Genomic DNA, 25,129 nt, shown 5'->3' with positions numbered 1-25,129 from the left:
GAACGTGTTTTCAGACTCTAACATGTTGAGAGGAAGAAGATCTCACTTCCTGTTTTCTGTCTCAAGTGTTAAACTCGCCCTTCCAGCTGCTGGTTTCCAGTAACTTCTGTTGTCTTTCAAAAACTCCGTTACACAACCACGTTATACAGTGAAGATGTGTTTTCATGAGGGGAGAAGTGCAAGACAAGTCTTTGTTACTTTAAATATCAATAATATATTAATAATATATTCTAATTATATTTAATATGTCATTCCTGTTCTGTGTTTTGTTGTCGTCTCTGAAATTGAAAACAGGAACTCTCAAACACTTTATTTAAAATCAAAATTCATATATGTATTTACACATAAGTCAGAGTACTGATTTACACAACATAAATTATGAAAAAAAGTACTATTGATGCAACAGTAAAACTGAGAGGTAGATACACTAAACACTGGAAGAAAGAGCTGCACAAACATACACACACACACACACACACACACATAAACACACAGATACACACAGATACACACAGACACACACACAAACAAACCCAGAGAGACACAGGAACAAGAGAACACCGGTGAAATATTATTATACACAGATACGTATACAAGGAGGGAAAGGTGAAATCACAGGTGTAATTTACATAGGGATATTTTTCAGAAGTTATTTTTTAATGTTTTTTTTTAATTTAAAATTTAAAATTTAAAAAAGTTTATCTGCCATCATGGTGTGGTTTTTCTTCAGCCTGTTGCAGTCAGAGGAGAGAAACATCATCATTGTAAAACACACTTCATTCAAAGTGGACAGAAACTAAATAAAAATATCAAAAGCCGTTGTGGTTCATCTTTCCACTGTTCCAACAATCACCACTCTGGTTTGGTTGAAATAAACCCTTAATTCACCCATTTACATGTGGAGATATGCTGGCTCTATACACACTAAAAGTCCTGATTATTTACATGGAGTCTGGTGGAGATATGCTGGCTCTATACACGCTAAAAGTCCTGATTATTTACATGGAGTCTGGTGGGTTTGGTGATGGGGATTTTGGGGCAGTTTCATGTTAAACTAAAAGGATCTTACTCTTTAACTAAAAGGTCTATCTCTGTAGGGATTATTTTCATAATGTTGTCAGACACTTAGAATAATAATCTGAGTCTGTCAGCAGCAAAAACAGAACTTTTAGTGGATGATAACTGATTAATACTGGACCCATTTCAAAGAGTTTTGTTCGCATCAGTCACTTTGAAACCACTTCAGGGGAAAAAAGGGTCCATGTTGAAAATACCAAAGTCTGAAGGTATGAACAGGGCCATGTTTAGCAGCCTCCAGTACCTGGTCTGCTTCTTGTGTGTGAACTGGACCGAGGCGTAGCTGACTTCCTCCACAGCGCTGCTGGGTCCCTGCTGCTCAGCAAGCGGCAATAAGTTATTGCTGTAGATGTTATCAGTGTGCTGAGAACCACAGACAGAAAGGGATGAAGAAAGACAAAGAGAGATGAAGAAAGACAGAAAAAGATGTGGAAAGACAGGAAGAGATGAGGAAAGAGAGACTCATACAAGAAGGAGCGCTACCGCAGCCTTTCATTCCAGCAGCCCTCAGACTCTTCAATACAGCATCATAATGTAGCACTGCTCGCTGTTTCTGCAATATGACCCATCACTGGATAATATTCTGCACTATGCATATTTATCTATTTATTACTCTCTGTTACCTCCAACTGTGCAATATATCATCTCTATTCATCTGTATATCTGTGTTCATGTATTGTCAGGGTGTTTTTTGTGTAAATATGTGTTTTTATTACTATTATTATTATAACTAAGTCTATTTCTTATACTTGATGTATATTTTTCTCTTATGTCTACTTGATGTGTATTTGTGTTATTCTGATGTGTACAGTGGGGCAAAAAAGTATTTAGTCAGCCACCAATTGTGCAAGGCCTGTAATTTTCATCATAGGTACACTTCAACTATGAGAGACAAAATGATTGTAGGATTTTTACTGAACTAATTGGTAATTTTCTCTGTAAAATAAGTATTTGGTCACCTACAAACAAGCAAGATTTCTGGCTCTCACAGACCTGTAACTTCTTCTTTAAGAGGCTCCTCTGTCCTCCACTCGTTACCTGTATTAATGGCACCTGTTTGAACTTGTTGTCAGTAAAGGACACCTGTCCACAACCTCAAACAGTCACACTCCAAACTCCACTATGGCCAAGACCAAAGAGCTGTCAAAGGACACCAGAAACAAAATTGTAGACCTGCACCAGGCTGGGAAGACTGAATCTGCAATAGGTAAGCAGCTTGGTGTGAAGAAATCAACTGTGGGAGCAATTATTAGAAAATGGAAGACATACAAGACCACTGATAATCTCCCTCGATCTAGGGCTCAACGCAAGATCTCACCCCGTGGGGTCAAAATGATCACAAGAATGGTGAACAAAAATCCCAGAACCACACGGGGGGACCTAGTGAATGACCTCCGGAGAGCTGGGACCAAAGTAACAAAGGCTACCATCACTAACACACTACGCCGCCAGGGACTCAAATCCTGCAGTGCAAGACGTGTCCCCCTGCTTAAGCCAGTACATGTCCAGGCCCGTCTGAAGTTTTCTAGAGAGCATTTGGATGATCCAGAAGAGGATTGGGAGAATGTCATATGTTCAGATGAAACCAAAATAGAACTTTTTGGTAAACCGCCCGGGCCACGAAGGAGTGGCTTTGTAAGAAGCATTTCAAGGTCCTGGAGTGGCCTAGCCAGTCTCCAGATCTCAACCCCATAGAAAATCTTTGGAGGGAGTTGAAAGTCCGTGTTGCCCAGCGACAGCCCCAAAACATCACTGCTCTAGAGGAGATCTGCATGGAGGAATGGGCCAAAATACCAGCAACAGTGTGTGGAAACCTTGTGAAGACTTAAAGAAAACATTTGACCACTGTCATTGCCAACAAAGGGTATATAACAAAGTATTGAGATGAACTTTTGTTATTGACCAAATACTTATTTTCCACCATAATTTGCAAATAAATTCATAAAAAATCCTACAATGTGATTTTCTGGATTTGTTTTTTCTCAATTTGTTTCTCATAGTTGAAGTGTACCTATGATGAAAATTACAGCCTCTCTCATCTTTTTAAGTGGGAGAACTTGCACAATTGGTGGCTGACTAAATACTTTTTTGCCCCACTGTATACATTTTTTCTTTTGAGCTGCTGTAGGACAGGAATTTCCCCAGTGTGTGATAATATCTATTTTATCTTAATATATGTATATATACCTTTACTGAATACTTCCTGCAGCCCTGAGCAATGTGTGTCTCTGTGTGCGTGTGTCTCTGTGTGTGTTCGTGTCTGTGGGTGTGTTTGTCTGTGTGAGTGTGTGTCTCTGTGGGTGTTCATGTCTGTGTGTGTGTGTTTGTGTGTGTGTGTGTCTCTGTGCGTGCATGTGTGTGTGTGCAGCTGTAACATGTTTTTTTATCTTATTCATCACACAGATCCTTCGCCTGCAAACTAAAGTAATCGGGGATCAGCCTTCGCTCACCTGTTGTTCCTCGTCCCGTCCCACGGCTGTCTGATCCCGACCTGCTGCTCTCTTCCTGCAAACACAACCACATGGTCACAATAACACAACATAACACCATGGCCACAATAACAAACAAAACCACATGGTCACAATAACACAACACAACGCCATGACCACAATAAAACAACACCATGACCACTATAACACAACACCATGATCACAATAACACAACACCATGATCACAAAAACACAACACCATGACCACAATAACACAACACAATGACCACAATAACACAACACCATGACCACTATAACACAACACCATGATCACAATAACACAACACCATGATCACAAAAACACAACACCATGACCACAATAACACAACACCATGATCACAATAACACAACACCATGACCACAATAACACAACACCATGATCACAATAACACAACACCATGAACAACCCTTGCTTGATTGAACTAGTTGATTACCACCGTCGTGACACAGCATAAACAACCACGGTTGTTAGGTTAGGTGAAGCCGGGTAACTGAAATAAATCCACACAAAATCAACAATTTGATTTGATTTTCTATTTTAACATTTCTTTTGTTTCCATAACTCTCAACTAAAACACACTGGACATGGAAGAGCAGCGAATAGCTGCAAAGCCTGAATTTGTGCCTGTGTGTGTGTGTGTGTGTGTGTGTGTGTGTGTGTGTGTGTGTGTGTGTGTGTGTGTGTTTGTGCATATTACGAAGACAAAGACAGACAGATTTATTAAACTACCCTTTTTTTAAGATTATTTTTTTGGGGCTTTTCCCTGTATTATAAAGTGACAGTGGATAGACATGAAAGGGGGACAGAGATGGGGGACAACATGGGTGAGGTCCCATTAAACTACCTTTTGATGATGCAGACGACCAGAATAACAGCGAAGAGAACCAGAAGGACCCCGACCACCAGACCAACGGTCCTCCTCCTCCTCCTCCTGGGTTACCTCCTCCTGCAGAACATCAGACATTATCAGGAAATATTATACAATTAATGCTGTGGATGTTAAAATAGACCTCAACTTGTTTTTGGCTGTCCGTGTTTTCAACTTAAACTGTCAACCTTTTAATTTGCCCTTTAGCTAAGATAACTGGGACATTTTAGTGCAGTCTAGTTCTAGTCTAGTTCAGTGGTCTGGCAACCAACATAGCTACCGCTAGCTTTAGCTGGTAACTTAAAGGGAAAGTCTGCCGATTTTCTGTCCTCCGCTTCCAACACGCTTGCGTGTCGCATGAAAAATAGGCGTCGGTCCTATTTCTAGCATGCACACGTTTTCTGAGACGTGCAAGTCACACAGGCATTGTGCACGCTCTAACCTGTTACCATGGGAGCTGAAATAAAAAATAAATAAAAACGGACACGCCACGCAGGCAGTGTGCAGGAGGCCTAATAATCTAACATTCTAGCTTTAGCAGATATTCACAGACTGTTCTGCTGCAAAACAAGCTGCCAAATAAACAAATCACTGCAGGTTTAATGTGGTTTAGATTCAGTTTGTAGTTTATATAGACAGACTTGTTGAGCCAGTGGTAGATGAGTTTGTCCAATGGTGTGATAAGGCCTTTCTCCAATTAAACGCCACAAAAACCAAAGATATGGTCATTGACTTTAGGAAAGTATCCCTCCCACCATCTAAGACTTTCATTAAGGGAAAGGGAACTGAGTTTGTTGAACAGTAAGTATCTGGGAACCATCATTAATTAAAAACCTGAAGTTTGATGTGAATTGTGATGCAGTCTGTAAGAAGGGATAGCAACGTTTGTACTTCCTTATGAAGTTAAACTCTTTTAATGTAGATAGGAACATTATGTCTTTATTTTATAAATCTTTTATTGAATCAGTTCTTACTTTTGCCATGATTGCTTGGTATGGTAACCTGAACATCAGGGACAAAAACCACCTCAGTAATATTGTAAAGGTGGCTGGTAAGGTGACAGGTTTCCCACAGTCCCCCTTGATGGTTATCTTTGACCAGAAAGTACTCCGCAAGGCCCGGTCTATGTGCAATAACTCAGCGTTATTTGCACATGTGATGTAGAACTTGTGTTGTGTGTAGTACATACAGGAAACTTTTTTTTACTCATGTCTTTGTATTGTTGCCTTGTCTATTTGTATGTTGCTTGAATGTGTTTCTTTTTATCTTTGACTCCTGACTGAAGATCACGTTTCCCATTTGGGATAATAAAGTAACTGAACTGACCTGAACTGACTACACACTACAGCTTTAAGGTGGTTTAGATTCTGTTTGTAGTTTCTATAGACAGACTTGTTGAGTTTGGATCTGGTCTGAAAATGTTTTCAGATAAAAACTGATCAAACTAACCTTCCTCCACATGCAGGCTGTACGGCTCTGAGAGGGTGAGGTTCTTCTTCAAACCACAGGTGTAGTTCCCAGAATCCTTTGCAGTCAGATAGCTGAGATGGAAGGCGGGGCCAGACGCTGAGAGGGCGGAGCCATCTCTGAACCAGCTGACCTCCAGTTGATGGATAGTGCAGAATGCAGCAGAACAGTTCAGTGTGACTTCTTCTCCTCTTTTAAACTCTCCATCATCTCTGGAGCTTCTTATCTCCATCTGTGTCGGATCTAAAATACATTTACAGATTTAATACATTAAACTTTGATTATGACTTTGGAGTTGGAACTGATGATCCCCAGCCCCAGTTTTTTTCTGACCCAGTTACCCAAAAGTAAATGCGGCTTAATATCCTGTACAACGGATTTAGAATTTTTATTTTTATGATTATTTTTTGGGGCCTTATTTGCATAGGACAGATGAAGACATGTGTGTGTGTGTGTGTGTGTGTGTGTGTGTGTGTGTGTGTGTGTGTGTGTGCGTGCGTGTGTCTGTTTGTTGTGTGTGTGTGTGTGTGTGTGTGTGTGTGTGTGTGTGTGTCTTGTCCCAAACTGCCATCCTTACTTCAGTCTCTTCAGGTTGGGACTCCTGACAGAAGAGTGAGCCGAGCACTAACTGACTGACGGACTGACAAGAAACGTTTTTAACAACTTTCTGACTTCCTTTTTATCTTGTGTGTGTGTCGGTGTGTGTGTGTGTATGTGTGTGTCGGTGTGTGTGTGTGTATGTGTGTGTCGGTGTGTGTGTGTGTGTGTGTGTGTGTGTGTGTAGCAACGGCAACTCTCACGTGTTCTTGTACCAAATAAATAATCTTAATACCTAAATTATAATCTGATAACATAAAACAATAACAAGACCCTGAGCCCACTGTGCCAAAGAAGTACTTTAATATTTAGTGTTTAGAGTTGATGATAATACTCTGCAGTAAATGATCAGAGTACTTCCTCCATCACTGGTTACTTTGATCTCTTTTATCTCACTTCCCTTTTTTTTTCTCAACGTGTGTTATTATAATCAGCTTCAGTCTGCATGTTTCTGCACCAACAGGACCAGAGATGTCTTCAGCTTCTTTATTCTGAACCAGAACATTAACTAAAGTTAAACTGGACCAGAGATGTCTTCAGCTTCTTTATTCTGAACCAGAACATTAACTAAAGTTAAACTGGACCAGAGATGTCTTCAGCTTCTTTATTCTGAACCAGAACATTAACTAAAGTTAAACTGGACCAGAGATGTCTTCAGCTTCTTTATTCTGAACCAGAACATTAACTAAAGTTAAACTGGACCAGAGATGTCTTCAGCTTCTTTATTCTGAACCAGAACATTAACTAAAGTTAAACTGGACCAGAGATGTCTTCAGCTTCTTTATTCTGAACCAGAACATTAACTAAAGTTAAACTGGACCAGAGATGTCTTCAGCTTCTTTATTCTGAACCAGAACATTAACTAAAGTTAAACTGGACCAGAGATGTCTTCAGCTTCTTTATTCTGAACCAGAACATTAACTAAAGTTAAACTGGTAGAACAGAGCCCAGAAACACCACTCTGAGACAGGCCACGTTAAAATAAAGGTCAGTTTGAATGGAACTGTGTCCAGGGCTGGAAAGTTACTAAGTACATCTACTGTGGGTGTGCGGGCATGTGCGTGTTTATGTGCGTGTGTGTGTGTTTGCGCGTGTGTGTGCTGATGCTAAACAGGATGGCTGGCTTCAATGTGACACACACACACGCACACATATGCACGCACATACACACACACACACACACACACGCACATACACGTACACACCCACAAATGCACACACACACTGACACACACACAATTGAAGCCAGACATCCTCTATTGCATCATCTTAAAAATGTATGTGTGTCTGTGTGTGGGTGTGTGTGTGTTTGTCTGTGTTTGGGTGTGTCGGTGTGTGTGTGTTTGTGCTGATGCTAAACAGAATGGCTGGCTTCAATGTGTCACACACACACACACGCACACATATGCACGCACATACACACACACTCACACACCCACATACACACACACACACACACACACACACACACACACACACACACACACACACGCACATACACGCACACACCCACATATGCACACACACACTGACACACACACAATTGAAGCCAGACATCCTCTATTGCATCATCTTAAAAATGTATGTGTGTCTGTGTGTGGGTGTGTGGGTGTGTGTGTGTAAGGCTGGCTGCTGTTTTAGTAACCACAAGTTATAGTTATATAAGTTATTAGGAAAGAAAGAGTGAGCGTTATGAGGCTGGGAAAGTTAAGTTTAGGCACCGAAAAGACAAAATAAGTCGGTTCAGAGCTTATTCCGATGAGTCCTCATGTTTTCTCGCCCCACAGCTTTCCTATAATTAGGGTAGCACCTCGGTCCTGCTCGACGCCCTGCTACTCCCTGCTACGTCCTGCAGTGCCCTGCTACTTTTTTTATTTTTTTATTAACCTTTATTTAACCAGGAGAAATCCCATTGAGATTCAGAATCTCTTTTTCAAGGTAGTCCTGGCCAAGACAGCAGTACAAAAGTTTCATATTTAAAATACACAACAAAAACAGACAACATAAAATAGAAAAAGAAAACAGTTGGCAACTTAACATCATCTCCACATAATCACCAGCAGCACTCAGTAGCAGCACATGTGCATTTAGTACTCAAATAATCCTTTATCCTAATTTTAAACTGTATCAATGTTGGTAGGTTGTCTGATTTAAGATGATTCTGCAGTTTATACCAGGATGAGGGTGCAAAAAAATGAAAAGGCACTTTCACCGAAAACAGTTTGCGTTCGGGGAATGTCATACATGATTTGCCCGAATGACCAACACTCCCATACAAGCTACAGGGATGAGTACGAAAACTAGAATTTGTTAGAAATCTTAGTGCTGCATGGTATACGGAGTCCAGCATTTTCAGAGAAGATAGATTTGCATGCATATATAAAATATCACCATAATCCAGGATTGACAGAAATGTTGCTTGTATAAGTGTTTTTCTCGCACTAAAATAGAAACAGCCTTTGTTTCTATTATAAAAACACAAAGTTTTTTGTTAGACACTCTATATGCTGCTTGAAGGACAAACTTTTTTTCTAAGAAGAAGCCAAGATATTTGTAGACTGACACTCATTCATTCATTCATCTAGTGTAACAATCTGACAAGCATCGTCGGTCTTTCTTGATTTGGAGAAGCACATCATTTTAGTTTTGTCAGAGTTTAATACGTCTCAATTAAGTCTCAATTTTTGGAGATTCTTCTGAATAATGTTAAAAGCAGATTGCAGGTCCTCTGAGGCCCTTGTTAAGGTTCAGGAAGAACAATACAAAATGGTGTCATCCGCATAAAAATGACACCTTGCTTTTATTACATTCTGACAAAAGTCCTTTACATAAATAGTTAATAAAATGGGCCCCAAAATGGACTCCTGAGGGACACCATTTTGTATAAGTAATGAGTTTGAGGACACACCATTGATCTGAACACTTTGTGTTCGGCCACTGAAGTAGTTGCCAAACCATTTGACAGCTTTTAAAGACATTCCAATATCCACCAATCTCTGAGACAGGACAGAGTGGTCAACTGTGTCAAACGCCTTTGACAGATCTAAAAACAGTGCAGCACAATATTCTTTAGAATCAATAGCACTAAATCATTTAACACTTTCATAGTGGCAGTGACAGTGCTGAGTTTTTTTACAAAAAGCATTGCAAATCATTTAAAATGGTTTTAGTTGCTAAATAATCTTTCAACTGGTGAGTTATAAGCCCTTCTAAAACCTTGGCTAAAACAGATAGCTTAGATATTAGCCTACATCACATACCCTTCACCATACCAAGAGATTGGCATGGGGTACTTTCCATAAGATCATTTCTCAATGCAAACCAGCTATTAGGCTAACTGAAATAAAATCATGCCAATCTGTAGGTATGGTGAAGGGTATGTGATGATGTGGGGGGGGGGGGGCTATTTTAATTCCAAAGACCAAGGGAACTTCATCAGGATGCATAGTATCCTGGATCCATGAAATAACTGGCCTTTAAAAATAAACATCTGCCTGCCTCTATGGAAATTTAACATAGGGGTGTTCTCACTTATGCCCCTTGTAGTTTAAGGAAGGACATTTATTTATTTACGATACATTATTCATTCACAAGAAAACGGCTGTCCTTAAAGGTTGGATTTTTAATTAATTCTTGTAATCAAGGCATTAAGATCAATTTCCAAAAGATGATTTTTTTATGCCTCTTTTTAGTCAAATTTACCATGGGTTCATAAACTTATGAGTGCCACTGTGAAAACAGAAATGGAGGGAGCACATCTGATATCTGAAGGCAGCAGCTTCCACCGTCATGGAGCAGCAACAGGAAAGGCTCTGTCCCATATTTGGCAGTTCGCAGATGATCTGTATCTGTGTTTTATTATAAAGTTAATGAAATAAAAGGTGTTGTACTTTGTCTCAGCTACAGCTCTGAGTCATTCCCTCTGCTCCCATTTCACTCACGATTGAGTCTCACTTCATGTCCCGCCCACAACCCTCTCTGATTGGTTGATGTTAGACGAGTAACAGCCAATCAACACTCACCACTGAGTCTCACTTCATGTCCCGCCCACAACCCTCTCTGGTTGGTAGATGTGAGACGAGTAACAGCCAATCAACACTCACCACTGAGTCTCATTTCATGTCCTGCCCACAACACTCTCTGGTTGGTAGATGTGAGACGAGTATCAGCCAATCAACACTCATCACTGAGTCTCACTTCATGTCCCGCCCACAGCACTATCTGGTTGTTAGATGTTAGACGTGTAACAGCCAATCAGCACTCACCATGACACGCAGCAGCCTCAAGCAGAAGCGTCTCCGGCTCCGGGCGAGTCTACCCCCCTCATTTAATGACTCAATAAGGAAACTCTAAAGTAACTATTCAGAGAGTAGTGCCGCTTTCAGCTAAGAGTTTTATTATATTAATTTGACTTTATGTGTGTGTGTGTGTGTGTGTGTGTGTGTGTGTGTGTGTGTGTGTTTGTGTGTGTGTGTGTGTGTGTGTGTGAGAGAGAGAGTGTGTGTGTGTGTCTGTGTGTGTTTACTCCCCCCTCTCTCTCCTCTCTGAATAATGTGTGTAGGAAGACCCGTCAGTCTCTGAGGTTTTAGACTCATGTAAAGGACATTGAATACTGGATAGAGAGCTGATGCTGCAACGTTTCCTCTGATGATGAGATAAAGAAGTCATGTCAACAGATTAAGAGCAGCTGCTGATTAGGGTTGGCATGGCGATCTGACAGCTTTGAAGGAGCTGATGGGATTTCACTGGAAGTGTACTTCTACTTCTACCATTTCAAATATATATATATATATATATATATATATATATATTTTCATGTGACAAATGAAATTGACCCACTCACATTGTACTGTCATAACATCATAATTTACACACACACACACACACACACACACACACACACTCTCTCTCACACATACACATACATTTACACGTACACACACACACACACATACACAAACACACACACAGTGACAGACACACACACACACACACACACACACCTACACATACACACACACATACACACACACACACAAACACACATACACGTACACACACGGAAACACATACAAGTACACACACACACACACACACACACACAGTGACAGACACACACACACACACACACACACACACACATACACAATCACACACACGCACACGCAAACACACATACACGTACACACACGGAAACACATACAAGTACACACACACACACACACAGTGACACACACACACATACACACACACCCACACACCCACACACAGAGACAATATTAGAATCAGCCTTTAACTTGTGAACGTGTTTTCTCACTTCCTGTTTTCTGCATTGACATATATAAAATGGACCAATAGACCCCGTGTCTCTGGACGGAGACCAGTGAAGGCTAGTAGAAGCACTTTTCCGGTGATCTCTTGCTTTACTGAGCAGCCTCCAACTGAGCTTGAAGACGTAGATGTGACGTGAGCAACGTGTCTGAAAGTGTGAAGTCTTTTGGTAGCTGTGAGAGAGAAATCTCAATCATTCCCAATCTCACAGAGACGGAGAGTGTAGGTATATGTAAGGAGATAACATAGACACAGGCTAATTACTGATCACTAACATGCTAGTTAACATTAGTAATTACTGATCACTAACATGCTAGTTAACATTAGTAATTACTGATCACTAACATGCTAGTTAACATTAGTAATTACTGATCACTAACATGCTAGTTAACATTAGTAATTACTGATCACTAACATGCTAGTTAACATTAGTAATTACTGATCACTAACATGCTAGTTAACATTAGTAATTATTGATCACTAACATGCTAGTTAACATTAGTAATTACTGATCACTAACATGCTAGTTAACATTAGTAATTAAACCTAAACAGATAATGGAAGTCCAAACTGCCTGTGAGCTTCTCCTGTACTATACGGTAATTCCTCTACTGTGTGACAGTAAGTCTCGTGGTTATGACCCAATCGTTAGCCTATTGTTATAAAAGCGTTCTGCTACGGAGCCATAACGTGAGCTACAAGGTAATGGAGCCTTTTATACATTGTCGTGTTTCTTTAGAAATAAACAACGGACAAATAGAGTCTTTAAACGCTTCAGATGTAAAGTTATTCGCTGTCAAGTGACGTAAAAAAAAATTACGGTCAGTGGAATGCTAACAGGAGGTGATCGCTTTGTAGCAACAAAATGGCGGCATTGGAGGTTCGAGTTCTGAAGCAAAGCTTACCCCCTTGGTTTTCTGTCTCAAGTGTTAAACTCGTCCTTCCAGCTGCTGGTTTCCAGTAACTTCCGTCGTCTTTCAAAACCTCAGTTACTCAACCACGTCATATCACGAGGATACTACAACGCAAGAGAAGTCTTTGTTCTGTTTATTTTAATATTTATATATATATATATATATATATATATATATATATATATATATATATATATATATATATATTTATCTATATTATATTTAATATGTCATTCCTGTCATGTCAATTCTCAAACACTTTTCTTTCAAATCAATTTCATATATTTATTTACACACAAGACAGAGTACTTATTTACACAAAAGAAATTATGAAAAAAAAGTATTATTGATGCAACAGTAATACTGAGAGGTAGATACACTAAACACTGGAAGAAAGAGTTGCACAGACACATACACACACACACACACACACACAAACAAACCCATAGACATTGTCATGGAAACAAGAGAAGACCGGTGAAATAATATTATATACAGATACATATACGAGGGGGTACAGGTGAAAACACAGGTGTAATTTACGTGGGGTGTTAAACCCCCCCAATAATAAAAACTGGGCTTTTTCCGAAGTTATTTTTTTAAAATTTAAAATTTAAAAAAAGTTTATCTGCCATCATTGTGTGGTTCATCTTCAACCTGTTCTGGCTACAGCACTGTAGATGATGGAGTCCTCTACCTCCTCCTCCGGTCTGAAAATGAATAAATATCAATGAGTCATTGGAGAGAAACACACTTCATTCATAGTGGACAGAAACTAAATAAAAATATCAAAAGCCGTCTTGGTTCATCTTTCCACTGTTCCAACAATCACCACTCTGGTTTGGTTGAAATAAACCATCAATTAATCCATTTACATGTGGAGATATGCTGGCTCAGCCCGGTCTCATGGAAGTTTGTGTAAATGTGACGTTATTTGAATCTATTGATACGTGTTCACGGAGACGTTTTTGTCGGTTTTTACGTGGTGGACAACACGAAAATGTAAAGTAATGTATTTCAATGGGAAGCATATTTTGTGGACAGAACACAGAACGAAAATTGTAGGGAGTAATATAAAAAGCCAAAATCCGCGTAGGGAGGTTGGTCGGGGTGGTGGATGGGTCAAACAACACGGGCGAGCGTGGATCGCGTCCCGCGTGCGGCGCTTTGTTTCCCGGGGATGGCGTCCCTGTCCCGCGTGTTACTGTGGCACATCTTCCGGCGTTTACGGCGCCCTTTCCGAGCCATTTAAGGCGCCCTTTCCCCGTAAATCTTTCCTAAACCCAACCTCCGCCATCCCGTTATTGTGGGGCGTCCCCAGCGGGCCATCTCGTGGGCACCTCCCGGCTTATGGAGCGACCTTTTCGGCCGCCTCCCGGCGTCCTTTCCCAGAGAAAATAATGTGACATTTACACGTAAAAAACGTCTCCGTGAACACGTATGAATAGATTAAGAATAACGTGGACATTTACAAGAACTGCCGTGAGACCGGGTTGGCTGGCTCTATACATGCATAAAGTCCTGATTATTTACATGGAGTCTGGTGGAGATATGCTGGCTCTATACACACTAAAAGTCCTGATTATTTACATGGAGTCTGGTGGAGATATGCTGGCTCTATACACACTAAAAGTCCTGATTATTTACATGGAGTCTGGTGGAGTTTGGTGATGGTGATTTTGGGGCTGTTTCATGTTAAACTAAAAGGATCTTACTCTTTAACTAAAAGGTCTATCTGTATAGGGATCCATCCCATAATGTTGTCAGACACTTAGAATAATAATCTGAGTCTGTCAGCAGCAACAACAGAACTTTTAGTGGATGATAACTGATTAATACTGGACCCATTTTAAATAGTTTGTTCACATTAGTCACTTAAAAACCACTGCAGGGGAAAAAGGGTCCATGTTGAAAATACCAAAGTCTGAAGGTATGAACAGGGCCATGTTTAGCAGCCTCCAGTACCTGGTCTGCTTCTTGTGTTTGAACTGGACCGAGGCGTAGCTGACTTCCTCCACAGCGCTGCTGGGTCCCTGCTGCTCAGCAAGCGGCAATAAGTTATTGCTGTAGATGTTATCAGAGTGCTGAAAACCACAGACAGAAAGAGATGAAGAAAGACAGAAAGAGATGAAGAAAGACAGGAAGAGATGAAGAAAGACAGGAAGAGATGAGGAAAGAGAGACTCATGCAAGAAGGTGCGCTAACGCAGGTCCTTCATTCCAGCAGCAGTCAGACTCTTTAATACAGCATCATAATGTAGCACTGCTCGCTGTTTCTGCAATATCAGCCATCACTGGACAATATTCAGCACTATGCATATTTATCTATTCATTACTCTCTGTTATCTCCAACTGTGCAATATGTCATTTCTATTCATCTGTATATCTGTGTTTGAATACTGTCTGTTTATACATTATATATAAGGGTGTTTATTGTGTAAATATGTGTTTTTATTACTATAATTATTATAACTAATTCTATTTTTTTCTATTTCTTGTACTTTATGTATATTCTTCTCCTATGTTTACTTAATGTGTATTTGTGTGATTCTGATGAGTGCACATTTTTTCTTTTGAGCTGCTGTAGCACAGGAATTTCCCCGGTGTGGGATTAATAAAGTCTATCTAATTTTATCTTATTCATCACACAGATCCTTCGTCTGCAAACTAAAATAATCAGTAAAACACCTCCACTCACCTTTTGTTCCTCGTCCCGTCCCACGGCTGTCTGATCCCGACCTGCTGCTCTCTTCCTGCAAACACAACCACATGACCACAATAACACAACATAACACCATAACCACAACAACACAACACAACCACATGACCAAAATAACAAACACAACCACATGGTCACAATAACCAACACAGCATGCTATTTAGGAAAGCACTATAGATATAATTATTAGGGATGTCACAATTCCATACTCTTTTCTTTCTACATTTCTGTTTCTGCTAGCCATCCACAACGTTACCGCTGCATTGCTTCCTGATTTTACAAACTACGGAGCGCCACTAGGCCCAAATCAGAGAATGCTTTTTGTTAATCGCACGTCAAAAGATTTAGTGCTGTAAAGGGAATTTGTGTTAACTCGTTATAATCGCATTCGTTTTGACCGCCATACTTTATATTCTAAAACAATAACACTGGGCTACAGATGGACAAAGTTTGAGTGCAAAAGGTAATAAATATCCATCCATCTATCCATCTTCGTCCGCTTATCCGGGGTCGGGTCGCGGGGGCAGCAGCTCCAGCCGGAGACCCCAAACTTCCCTTTCCCGAGCCACATTAACCAGCTCTGACTGGGGGATCCCGAGGCGTTCCCAGGCCAGGTTGGAGATATAATCCCTCCACCTAGTCCTGGGTCTTCCCCGAGGCCTCCTCCCAGATGGACGTTCCTGGAACACCTCCCTAGGGAGGTGCCCAGGGGGCATCCTTACCAGATGCCTGAACCACCTCAACTGGCTCCTTTCGATGCTGAAGGAGCAGCAGTTCTACTCCAAGTTCCTCACAGATGACTGAGCCTCTCACCTTATCTCTAATGAGGGAGACGCCAGCCACCCTCCTGAGGAAACCCATTTCAGCCGCTTGTACCCTGGATCTCATTCTTTCAAATATAATAAATATGGAATGATTGATATAAACTGAGCTGTATAACGAAGACAAAGACAGACAGATTTATTAAACTACCTTTTGATGATGCAGACGACCAGAACAACAGCAAAGAGAACCAGCAGGACCCCGACCACCAGACCAACGATCAAAGGCAGACCTCCTCCTGCAGAACACATCAGACATTATCAGGAGACACTGGTGCGATCACAGTCAGAGGGAACCACTTTAACCTTGAAGCATCGAACGTCATGTGTCTCTGTAACAATCTGACATGTTAGCTTCAGCTGCTTTATAAGAGGAGAATATGTCAGATGTTCACAGACTGTTCTGCTGCAAAACAAGCCGACAAATAGACCAATCACTGCAGGTTTAAAGTCTTAAGGCCCTATTTTAAAGATCAAAGTGCACGGCATGAAGCGCCTGTTGCAGGTGTGTTTAGGGCGTGTCCAAATCCACTTTTGATAGTTTGACGGCGGAAAAAAAACGGTCCGTGTTCCTGGCGCCTGGTCCTAAAGGGTTCTCCTTAGTGTCTTCATTAATCAGAGGTGTGTTTTGGGCGTAACATGCAATCAACCAATCAGAGATCATCTCCCATTCCCTTTATAAGCCAGGCGCGTTTGGACCTTGGAGCATTACTGGATTCAATCGGTTTCAGTCAGAGTGTGCAGAAGGCGACGTTTTAACCACACCCTCGACCTTGTGCTGGCATATGGTATTGAAATTGAAGATTTAATAATATTTCCGCAGAATCTGGTATTATCAGATCATTTTTTAATTTCTTTTGAATTCTTGCTACCTGACCATACTAAACCAGATAATAGCTTCTACACTAGATGCCTATGTGACAGTGCTATAGCTAAATTTAAGGAAAATATTCCTACAGCATTCCAGTCTATGTCGTGCCTTAACATAACAGAGGACCTCTATGTTAACCTCAGTCCCTCTCAAATTGATACATTTGTAGACGGTGCTACGACTTGCCTACGGACGACCTTAGACTCTGTCGCTCCACTCAAAAAGAAGATGATGAAGCAAAGGAAAATAGCTCCTTGGTATAACTCCCAAACTCGCAAATTAAAACAAATCTCGCGAAACCTCGAAAGTAAGTGGCGTTCCACCAAAGTGGATGAATCCCGTTTGTATTGGCAAGAAAGTCTCAAAACCTATAGGAAGGCCCTAAGAAAGGCCAGATCAGACTATTACTCATCATTAATAGAAGAAAACAAGAACAACCCAAGGTTTCTTTTCAGCACTGTAGCCAGGCTGACAGATAGTCACAGCTCTACTGAGCCATCTATTCCTCTAGCTCTGAGTAGTGATGACTTCAGAGCTTCTTTAATGATAAAATTATAACAATTAGAGATAAAATTCATCATCTTTTGCCCTTAACTTCTAACAGTTCATCTTTAAATGCAGGACCGCTAGAAAGAACGACTAGACCTGACATATACTTAGACTGCTTTTATCCTATAGACCTTCAACAATTAATGTTAAAGATATCCTCAGCTAAGCCATCTACCTGTCTCTTAGACCCCATCCCAACGAGGCTACTCAAAGAAGCATTACCCGTGGTTAACACTTCACTACTAGATATGATCAAAATGTCTCTATTAACAGGTTATGTACCGCAGTCATTTAAAGTAGCTGTGATAAAACCTCTTCTGAAAAAAACCACCCTAGATCCTGAGGTCTTAGCAAACTACAGACCTATATTTAACCTTCCCTTTCTATCCAAGATCCTTGAGAAGGTGGTTGCTAATCAGTTATGTGATTTTCTACATAGCAACAGTCTATTTGATGATTTTCAATCTGAATTTAGAAAGAATCATAGCACAGAGACGGCACTGGTGAAAATTACTAACGACCTTCTAACTGCTGCAGACAAAGGACTTGCCTCCATTCTTGTTCTACTAGATCTTAGTGCTGCATTTGACACTATTGACCATACTATCCTGTTACAGAGACTGGAACACTTAGTTGGCATTAAAGGAATCGCACTAAGCTGGTTTAAGTCCTATTTCTCTGAACGATCCCAATTTGTTAATGTTAATGATAAACCCTCCAAGCACGCTAAAGTTAGCCATGGCGTTCCTCAAGGCTCAGTGCTTGGACCAATTCTATTCTCCTTATATATGCTTCCTCTAGGTAATATTATTAGGAAACACTCAATTAACTATCACTGTTACGCAGACGATACCCAATTATATCTGTCAATTAAGATAGATGAAAGTGGTCAGTTAGCAAGACTTCAAACGTGTATTGAGGATATAAAATCCTGGATGACCCACAATTTCCTGATGTTAAACTCAGACAAAACTGAAGTTATTGTGATAGGACCAACGCACCGCCGAACTTCGTTTTCGAAAGATATAGTTACTCTGGATGGTATTACCCTGGCCTCCAGCACTGCTGTCAGAAATTTGGGAGTTATTTTTGATCAGGATATATCCTTCAACGCCCACTTAAAACAAACCTCAAGAACAGTCTTTTTTCATCTTCGTAACATTGCTAAAATTAGGAATATCCTGTCTCAAAACGATGCTGAAAAACTAGTCCATGCATTCGTTACTTCTAGACTAGATTACTGCAATTCCTTATTATCAGGTTGCCCAAATAAGTCCCTTAAGACTCTCCAACTGATCCAGAATGCCGCAGCACGTGTTCTGACGAGAACTAAGAGAAGAGATCATATTTCTCCTGTATTAGCTTCTCTGCATTGGCTTCCAGTGAAATATAGGATCGAATTTAAAATCCTCCTCCTGACTTACAAAGCTCTAAATGGTCAAGCACCATCATACTTAGAAGAGCTCATATATATATGATATACTGGGAGCCAGGGCCTTCAGCTATCAGGCTCCAGTATTGTGGAACCAGCTCCCAGTCTGGGTTCGAGGAGCAGACACCGTCACCACATTTAAGAGTAAACTGAAAACCCTCCTCTTTGATAAAGCTTATAGTTAGGGAACGAGGAGTTGAAGCGTCTACCTAACCCGGCCCACTGCTTCTCCTCGTAGTCATCAGTTTATATACTGTATAATTAATAATCTAGCGAGAGTAGAGGGAGGCAGGCCAGTACAGCCCGATCCGGTTGGGGAGAGTTCTAGCCCGACCAGGCACCTCTGTTTAACCTGCCTCTCTTAGTTATGCTATTACAATTCTGTTCCTCCCTAAGACACACTGAGCTGCTCTCTCATCTCTACTTGTTACTTTTGTATGCATCCTGTCCCAGAAATGCTTGTTACTAATCTAGCTCTGGGGAGTTTACTCCCCGGAGTCCTTATGTTTCTTCTTCTCTGCATTTCCCGGCCCCTCCTGCTGCGTCCTGCTGCATCCGCAGCATCCACCCGTGCTCTGCAGGCGCCACGTTACATCCCGCAACGCCCTGCTGTGATGTTCCTATGCACAGAGTAGTCAGGATCCGGTATAGGAGACTGCACTACTCAGTATGACACGATGTGCCCTGCTATGACATGAACTTCCACGATAACCTTCGAAGTCACTGTGACTTCTAATGTGACTATTATCACCACTGTTCATCACGCCCCCAACCGGCCCGTCAGACACCGCCTACCAAGAGTCTGGGTCTGCCGAGGTTTCTTCCTGAAAGGGAGTTTCTCCTCGCCACTGTCGCAACAGCCACTGCTAATGCTTGCTCTTGAGGGAATTACTGTAATTGTTGGGGTTTTGGAATTTATAGAGTGTGGTCTAGACCTACTCTATCTGTAAAGTGTCGCAAGATAACTTTTGTTTTGATTTGATACTATAAATAAAATTGAATTGAATTGAATTGCTGTTATGATGGAGGATTTGCACCGTAATATATTTTTATTTGTAATCTTCTGCATGTGTGTGTGCTGCTGTGTGTCCCTGTGTGTGTAACAAGTATCTTTGTGCACGAGCCTAGGAGCATTTTACTAATGCTCTGTTAAAATAACAATGAAATGCTGCGTTACTGACTTTAGACCAGGTTTTTGTTGGTCAATGGCGCGATCACTTCCCGCTACCAGCATGCCCAGAATGCACCTGAACACACCTTACAAGCACGACCATGGGCCACAGATAGGCGCAGGTGCAATTATTATTTAAACGACGTGGGCACTGGATGGGAAATTTACAACTGCAAAGACACTTGCGTCGGGCTTTGCGCTGCGCTGGGTGCAAGACAGGACCCTGAGTGAGGTGTGTGTGTGTGTGTGTGCGTGTGTGGGGGGGGTGTGTGATCACAGAAGACTTGTATCATGTGGACGCGCAGACAGTTTTGTTGTGATTACTTAGAATTCCTCATGGGCCCTGAGTGAGGTGTGTGTGTGTGTGTGTGCGTGTGTGGGGGGGGTGTGTGATCACAGAAGACTTGTATCATGTGGACGCGCAGACAGTTTTGTTGTGATTACTTAGAATTCCTCATGGGGACGACAGAAACTACACACTATAGCTTTAAGATGGTGTAGATTCAGTTTGTAGTTTCTATAGACAGACTTGTTGAGTTTGGATCTGGTCTGAAAATGTTTTCAGATAAAAACTGATCAAACTAACCTTCCTCGTCAGCCTCCACATGCAGGCTGTACGGCACTGAGAGGGTGCGCTTGTTCTTCTTCAAACCACAGGTGTAGTTCCCAGAATCCTTTGCAGTCAGATTGCTGAGATGGAGGGCGGGGCCAGACTCTGAGAGGGCGGAGCCATCTCTGAACCAGCTGACCTCCAGTTGGTGGATAGAGCAGATTGTGGTGCAGTTCAGTGTGACTTCTTCTCCTCTTTTAAACTCTCCGTCATCTCTGGAGCTTCTTATCTTCATCTGAGCACCATCTGAAATACATTTACAGTGTTAGTTTTTAATACATTATATTAGATTATGACTATTAGTCATGACTATGACTTGGAACTGATGATCCCTGTTCCTCATGTTGTTACGGACCAAGATCACTATACAACTAAAGGTAAAGACAGCCCTAAATCTTTTAGGGTTTCTTTACTGTCTTTAAGAGGCTGTAACAGGTTCTGTTCCAAAGCTAGAACAATACATTGGTATCAAAGTAAACTAGACAACCTAAGGAACCCATGCTGTGCTAGCTTGTTGGGAAGGAAGATAAATATTGATCCAAACTTAAGCTAAAGTTTTGGAGAGGGAAAAACTGGCATGGCGTTTTTCAAAGGTGTCCATTAACCAGTGACGATTTTAGACCCTTTTTATGGGGGCTCAAGTGCCCCTGAATTTCATCTCAGCCCCCCTAAAATTATAATCAAAAAAAACAAATACATGTTTTTTTATTAATTTTAGTACTTCAAGTTAGAGTTTGCAAACTTGTCTGTTAGTGACAAATAATTACACATTCAAATAAAAAGGTTTAATATCCTGTGTCGCTGTTGCTGATGTTATGCACCTGTGACCCAGTAAAGGAAAGTTTTATTTTTAATTTATTTATTGTTTACACCTCATTATCATTTCATACGATTCTGGTAGTCCATAGAGGGACTGTTCAATATTTTTCATTTATCCTCTGTTATAATAATAAATACATATATATTCATTGTTATTCAGTTAAATTACTGATTTAGGTTAACACTTTTGCAGGGCACTGTATCTGTGTCACATTCTCATTAGGGGCTGAGCCCCACTAAATGTCTGATCCTAGAACCGCCCCTGCTGTTAACCTCTGACCTCCAGATATCTGAACGAAAATGGGTTCTGTACATACCCACGAGTCTCCCCTTTACACACACACACACTTTATGATAATCCCATGCAGTATACGTGTGTTATTGTTTCCTATTTTAAAATGGTGTGTTTGAATATTTCTGCAGACTGGGGTCCCTAAACAGTCTCAGAGTTGCATAAATTGGGTCTGCCTGTAAACAATCTTGTGGATTCATTAAATCCAATTAGGATAAAAATCTCCCCGGTGGAGCATGTCCCCCAGACCCCCCCCAGGTTTGGGCTGAAACCCTCCTCCCCTGTTCTTTGATACATTTATTCAGCAGTAATATTGTAAAATCAGATAAAAACCAGATGAGATTTAAGAGGAAGATCCTCAATGGGAGGAGGAAAGATTACAGATGTGTTTAGTGACGTTTTCTGAAAAGAACTCCAAACAATGTCCCAGAAACCAGTTCTCTTTCTACATGTAGACCACCACAGGAGATTGTGTGTGTGTGTGTCTGTCTGTGTGCATGTGTGTGTGTTTGCGTGTGTGTGTGCTTGTGTTTGCGTGTGTGTGTGCTTGTGTTTGTGTGTGTGTGTGTCTGCGTGTGTGAGTGTGTGTGTGTGTGTGTGTGTGTGTGTGTGTGTGTGTGTGTGTGTGTGTGTGTGTGTGTGTGTGTGTGTGTGTGTGTGTGTCTCTGTGTAGCTGTTTCCTAATTAGGTTATAAACAACCGAGTCTCTTGCTGTTCCTTGAGATGCTCTTACCTTTGACTGTGACTCTCACTCCTGATTGGCCAGTATAAGATGCTCTGTAATCATTAGCTTCCATTCTGAAGCGAAAGGTTGCCTCGTCTTCCTTCTGTAGATCTGAGATCTGTAAAGTGCAGTCTCCCTTCTTGTCTCCCAGGTATCTGTAACGAGGGTTGTTGTTGTTTGATTCGCTGTCGTACACAAACGTAAAGATAATCTTACAGGTTTCGTGGTTCTTGCACCAGACGACTCTGATGATCTCGATCAAAACTTCTCTTCCATTGCCATCAACAGACTTTGGTGGTGTGAAGGAGCAGGGGAGGGTGATGGTCGATCCTTTTATACCACAAACAGGATCTGGATAGTTCACTCTTTGACCCAGAGCTCCTGACAAACACAAGAAGAAGAAGAAGAAGAAGAAGAAGAAGAAGAAGAAGAAGACGAAGACGAAGACGAAGACGAAGAAGAAGAAGAAGAAGATGATTGTAGTAAATGAATATCAGAATCCAGTGTCTCTGATTCTCTTCTTCTTTATAAACTGATGTCTGATTGTAAAAACAAACATTTCTCACCTGTGATGTCATCTCCTATTAGACTGGATTTATATTTGAGGGATTTAGAGACACAACCCTGAAAATCTCACCATGACAACGGCAACTCTCACGTGTTCTTGTACCAAATAAATAATCTAAATTATAATCTGATAACATAAAAAAATAACGTGAATGTGTGTGTGCGTGTGAATTCCTGGGCCCTATTTTAACGATCTAAGTGCACGGCGTGAAGCGGAGGTGTGTTTAGGGCGTGTAAGAATCCACTTTTGCTAGTTTGACGGTGGTAAAAAAAGGTTCTGGGTGCCTGGTCCTAAAGGGTTGTCCTTAGTGTCTTCATTAATCAGAGGTGTGTTTTGGGCGTAACATGCAATCAACCAATCAGAGATCATCTCCCATTCATCAACCAATCAGAGATCATCTCCCATTCCCTTTAAAAGCCAGGCGCGTTTGGACCTTGGAGCACTGCTGTTTTGATGGAGGATTTACACCCTAATATTTTTATGTGTAATCTTGCATGTGTGTGTGTGTGTGTGTGTGTGTGTGTGTGTGTGTGTGTGTGTGTGTGTGTGCGTGTGTGCTGCTGTGCGTCCCTGTGTGTGTAACAAGCATAGTGTGCACACTGCTGTGCACCAGCCTAGGAGCATTTTACTAATGCTCTGTTAAAATAACAATGAAATGCTGCGTTATTGACTTTAGACCAGGTTTTTGTTGGTCAATGGTGCCATCACTTTCCACTGCCTCAAGATAGCAATACACCCAGAATGCACCTGAATACACCTCCCTGTAAGACCAGCACGCCCAGAATGCACCTGAACACACCTCCCTGTAAAACCAGCACGCCCAGAATGCACCTGAACACACCTCCCTGTAAAACCAGCATGCCCAGAATGCACCTGAACACACCTCTCTGTAAGACCAGCACGCCCAGAATGCACCTGAACACACCTCCCTGTAAAACCAGCACGCCCAGAATGCACCTGAACACACCTCCCTGTAAAACCAGCACGCCCAGAATGCACCTGAACACACCTCCCTGTAAGACCAGCACGCCCAGAATGCACCTGAACACACCTCCCTGTAAGACCAGCACGCCCAGAATGCACCTGAACACACCTCCCTGTAAGACCAGCACGCCCAGAATGCACCTGAACACACCTCCCTTTAAAACCAGCATGCCCAGAATGCACCTGAACACACCTCCCTGTAAAACCAGCACGCCCAGAATGCACCTGAACACAAAATTGAACACGAAATTGCTTGCTTTTCCACGCGTAGCACACAACATGATGTTGTCCAGATTACATCGCTGACGTTTAGCTGTTTCTTAATTTGGTTATAACCAAGGGGGTACGCTTCGCTTCAGAACGCAAACCTCCGATGGCGCCATTTTGTTGCTACAAAGCAATCACCTCTTGTTAGCATTACACTGACCGCCATTTTTTTTTTACTTCACTTTGACAGAGAATAACTTTACATCTGAAGCGTTTAAAGACTCTATTTGTCCTTTGTTTATTTCTAAAGAAACATGACAATGTATAAAAGGCTCCATTACCTTGTAGCTTACGTTATGGCTCCGTAGCAGAACGCTTTTATAACAATAGGCTAACGATTGGGTCATAACCACGAGACTTACTGTCACACAGTAGAGGAATTACCGTATAGTACAGGAGAAGCTCACAGGCAGTTTGGACTTCCATTAGCTGTTTAGGTTTAATTACTAATGTTAACTAGCATGTTAGTGATCAGTAATTAGCCTGTGTCTATGTTATCTCCTTACATATACCTACGCTCTCCGTCTCTGTAAGATTGGGAATGATTGAGATTTCTCTC

At 41.3% G+C, this 25,129-nt stretch overlaps 1 protein-coding gene across 1 annotated transcript in view; it reads right to left on the bottom strand.

Annotated features, from left to right (window-relative positions):
• Window positions 1–13,306: 13,306 nt before the first annotated feature.
• LOC114557768 (sialoadhesin-like) overlaps window positions 13,307–25,129 on the bottom strand; it is a 15,270-nt gene continuing 3,447 nt past the window's right edge. The window contains exons 3-8 of the mRNA XM_028581424.1: window positions 22,761–23,132; window positions 20,893–21,162; window positions 16,435–16,522; window positions 15,442–15,496; window positions 14,710–14,828; window positions 13,307–13,454 (exon numbers count right to left, since the gene is read on the bottom strand). Coding sequence (XP_028437225.1) covers window positions 13,397–13,454; window positions 14,710–14,828; window positions 15,442–15,496; window positions 16,435–16,522; window positions 20,893–21,162; window positions 22,761–23,132 — 962 coding nt within the window. The 3' untranslated portion in view covers window positions 13,307–13,396. The remainder of the gene's footprint in view (window positions 13,455–14,709; window positions 14,829–15,441; window positions 15,497–16,434; window positions 16,523–20,892; window positions 21,163–22,760; window positions 23,133–25,129) is intronic.

The sequence above is a fragment of the Perca flavescens genome, chromosome 6, assembly GCF_004354835.1.
Source record: "Perca flavescens isolate YP-PL-M2 chromosome 6, PFLA_1.0, whole genome shotgun sequence".
In the NCBI taxonomy this organism is placed as follows: domain Eukaryota; kingdom Metazoa; phylum Chordata; class Actinopteri; order Perciformes; family Percidae; genus Perca; species Perca flavescens.
The sequence above is the reverse complement of the archived record's forward strand: the minus strand, read 5'-3'. Positions and strand labels throughout refer to the sequence as shown.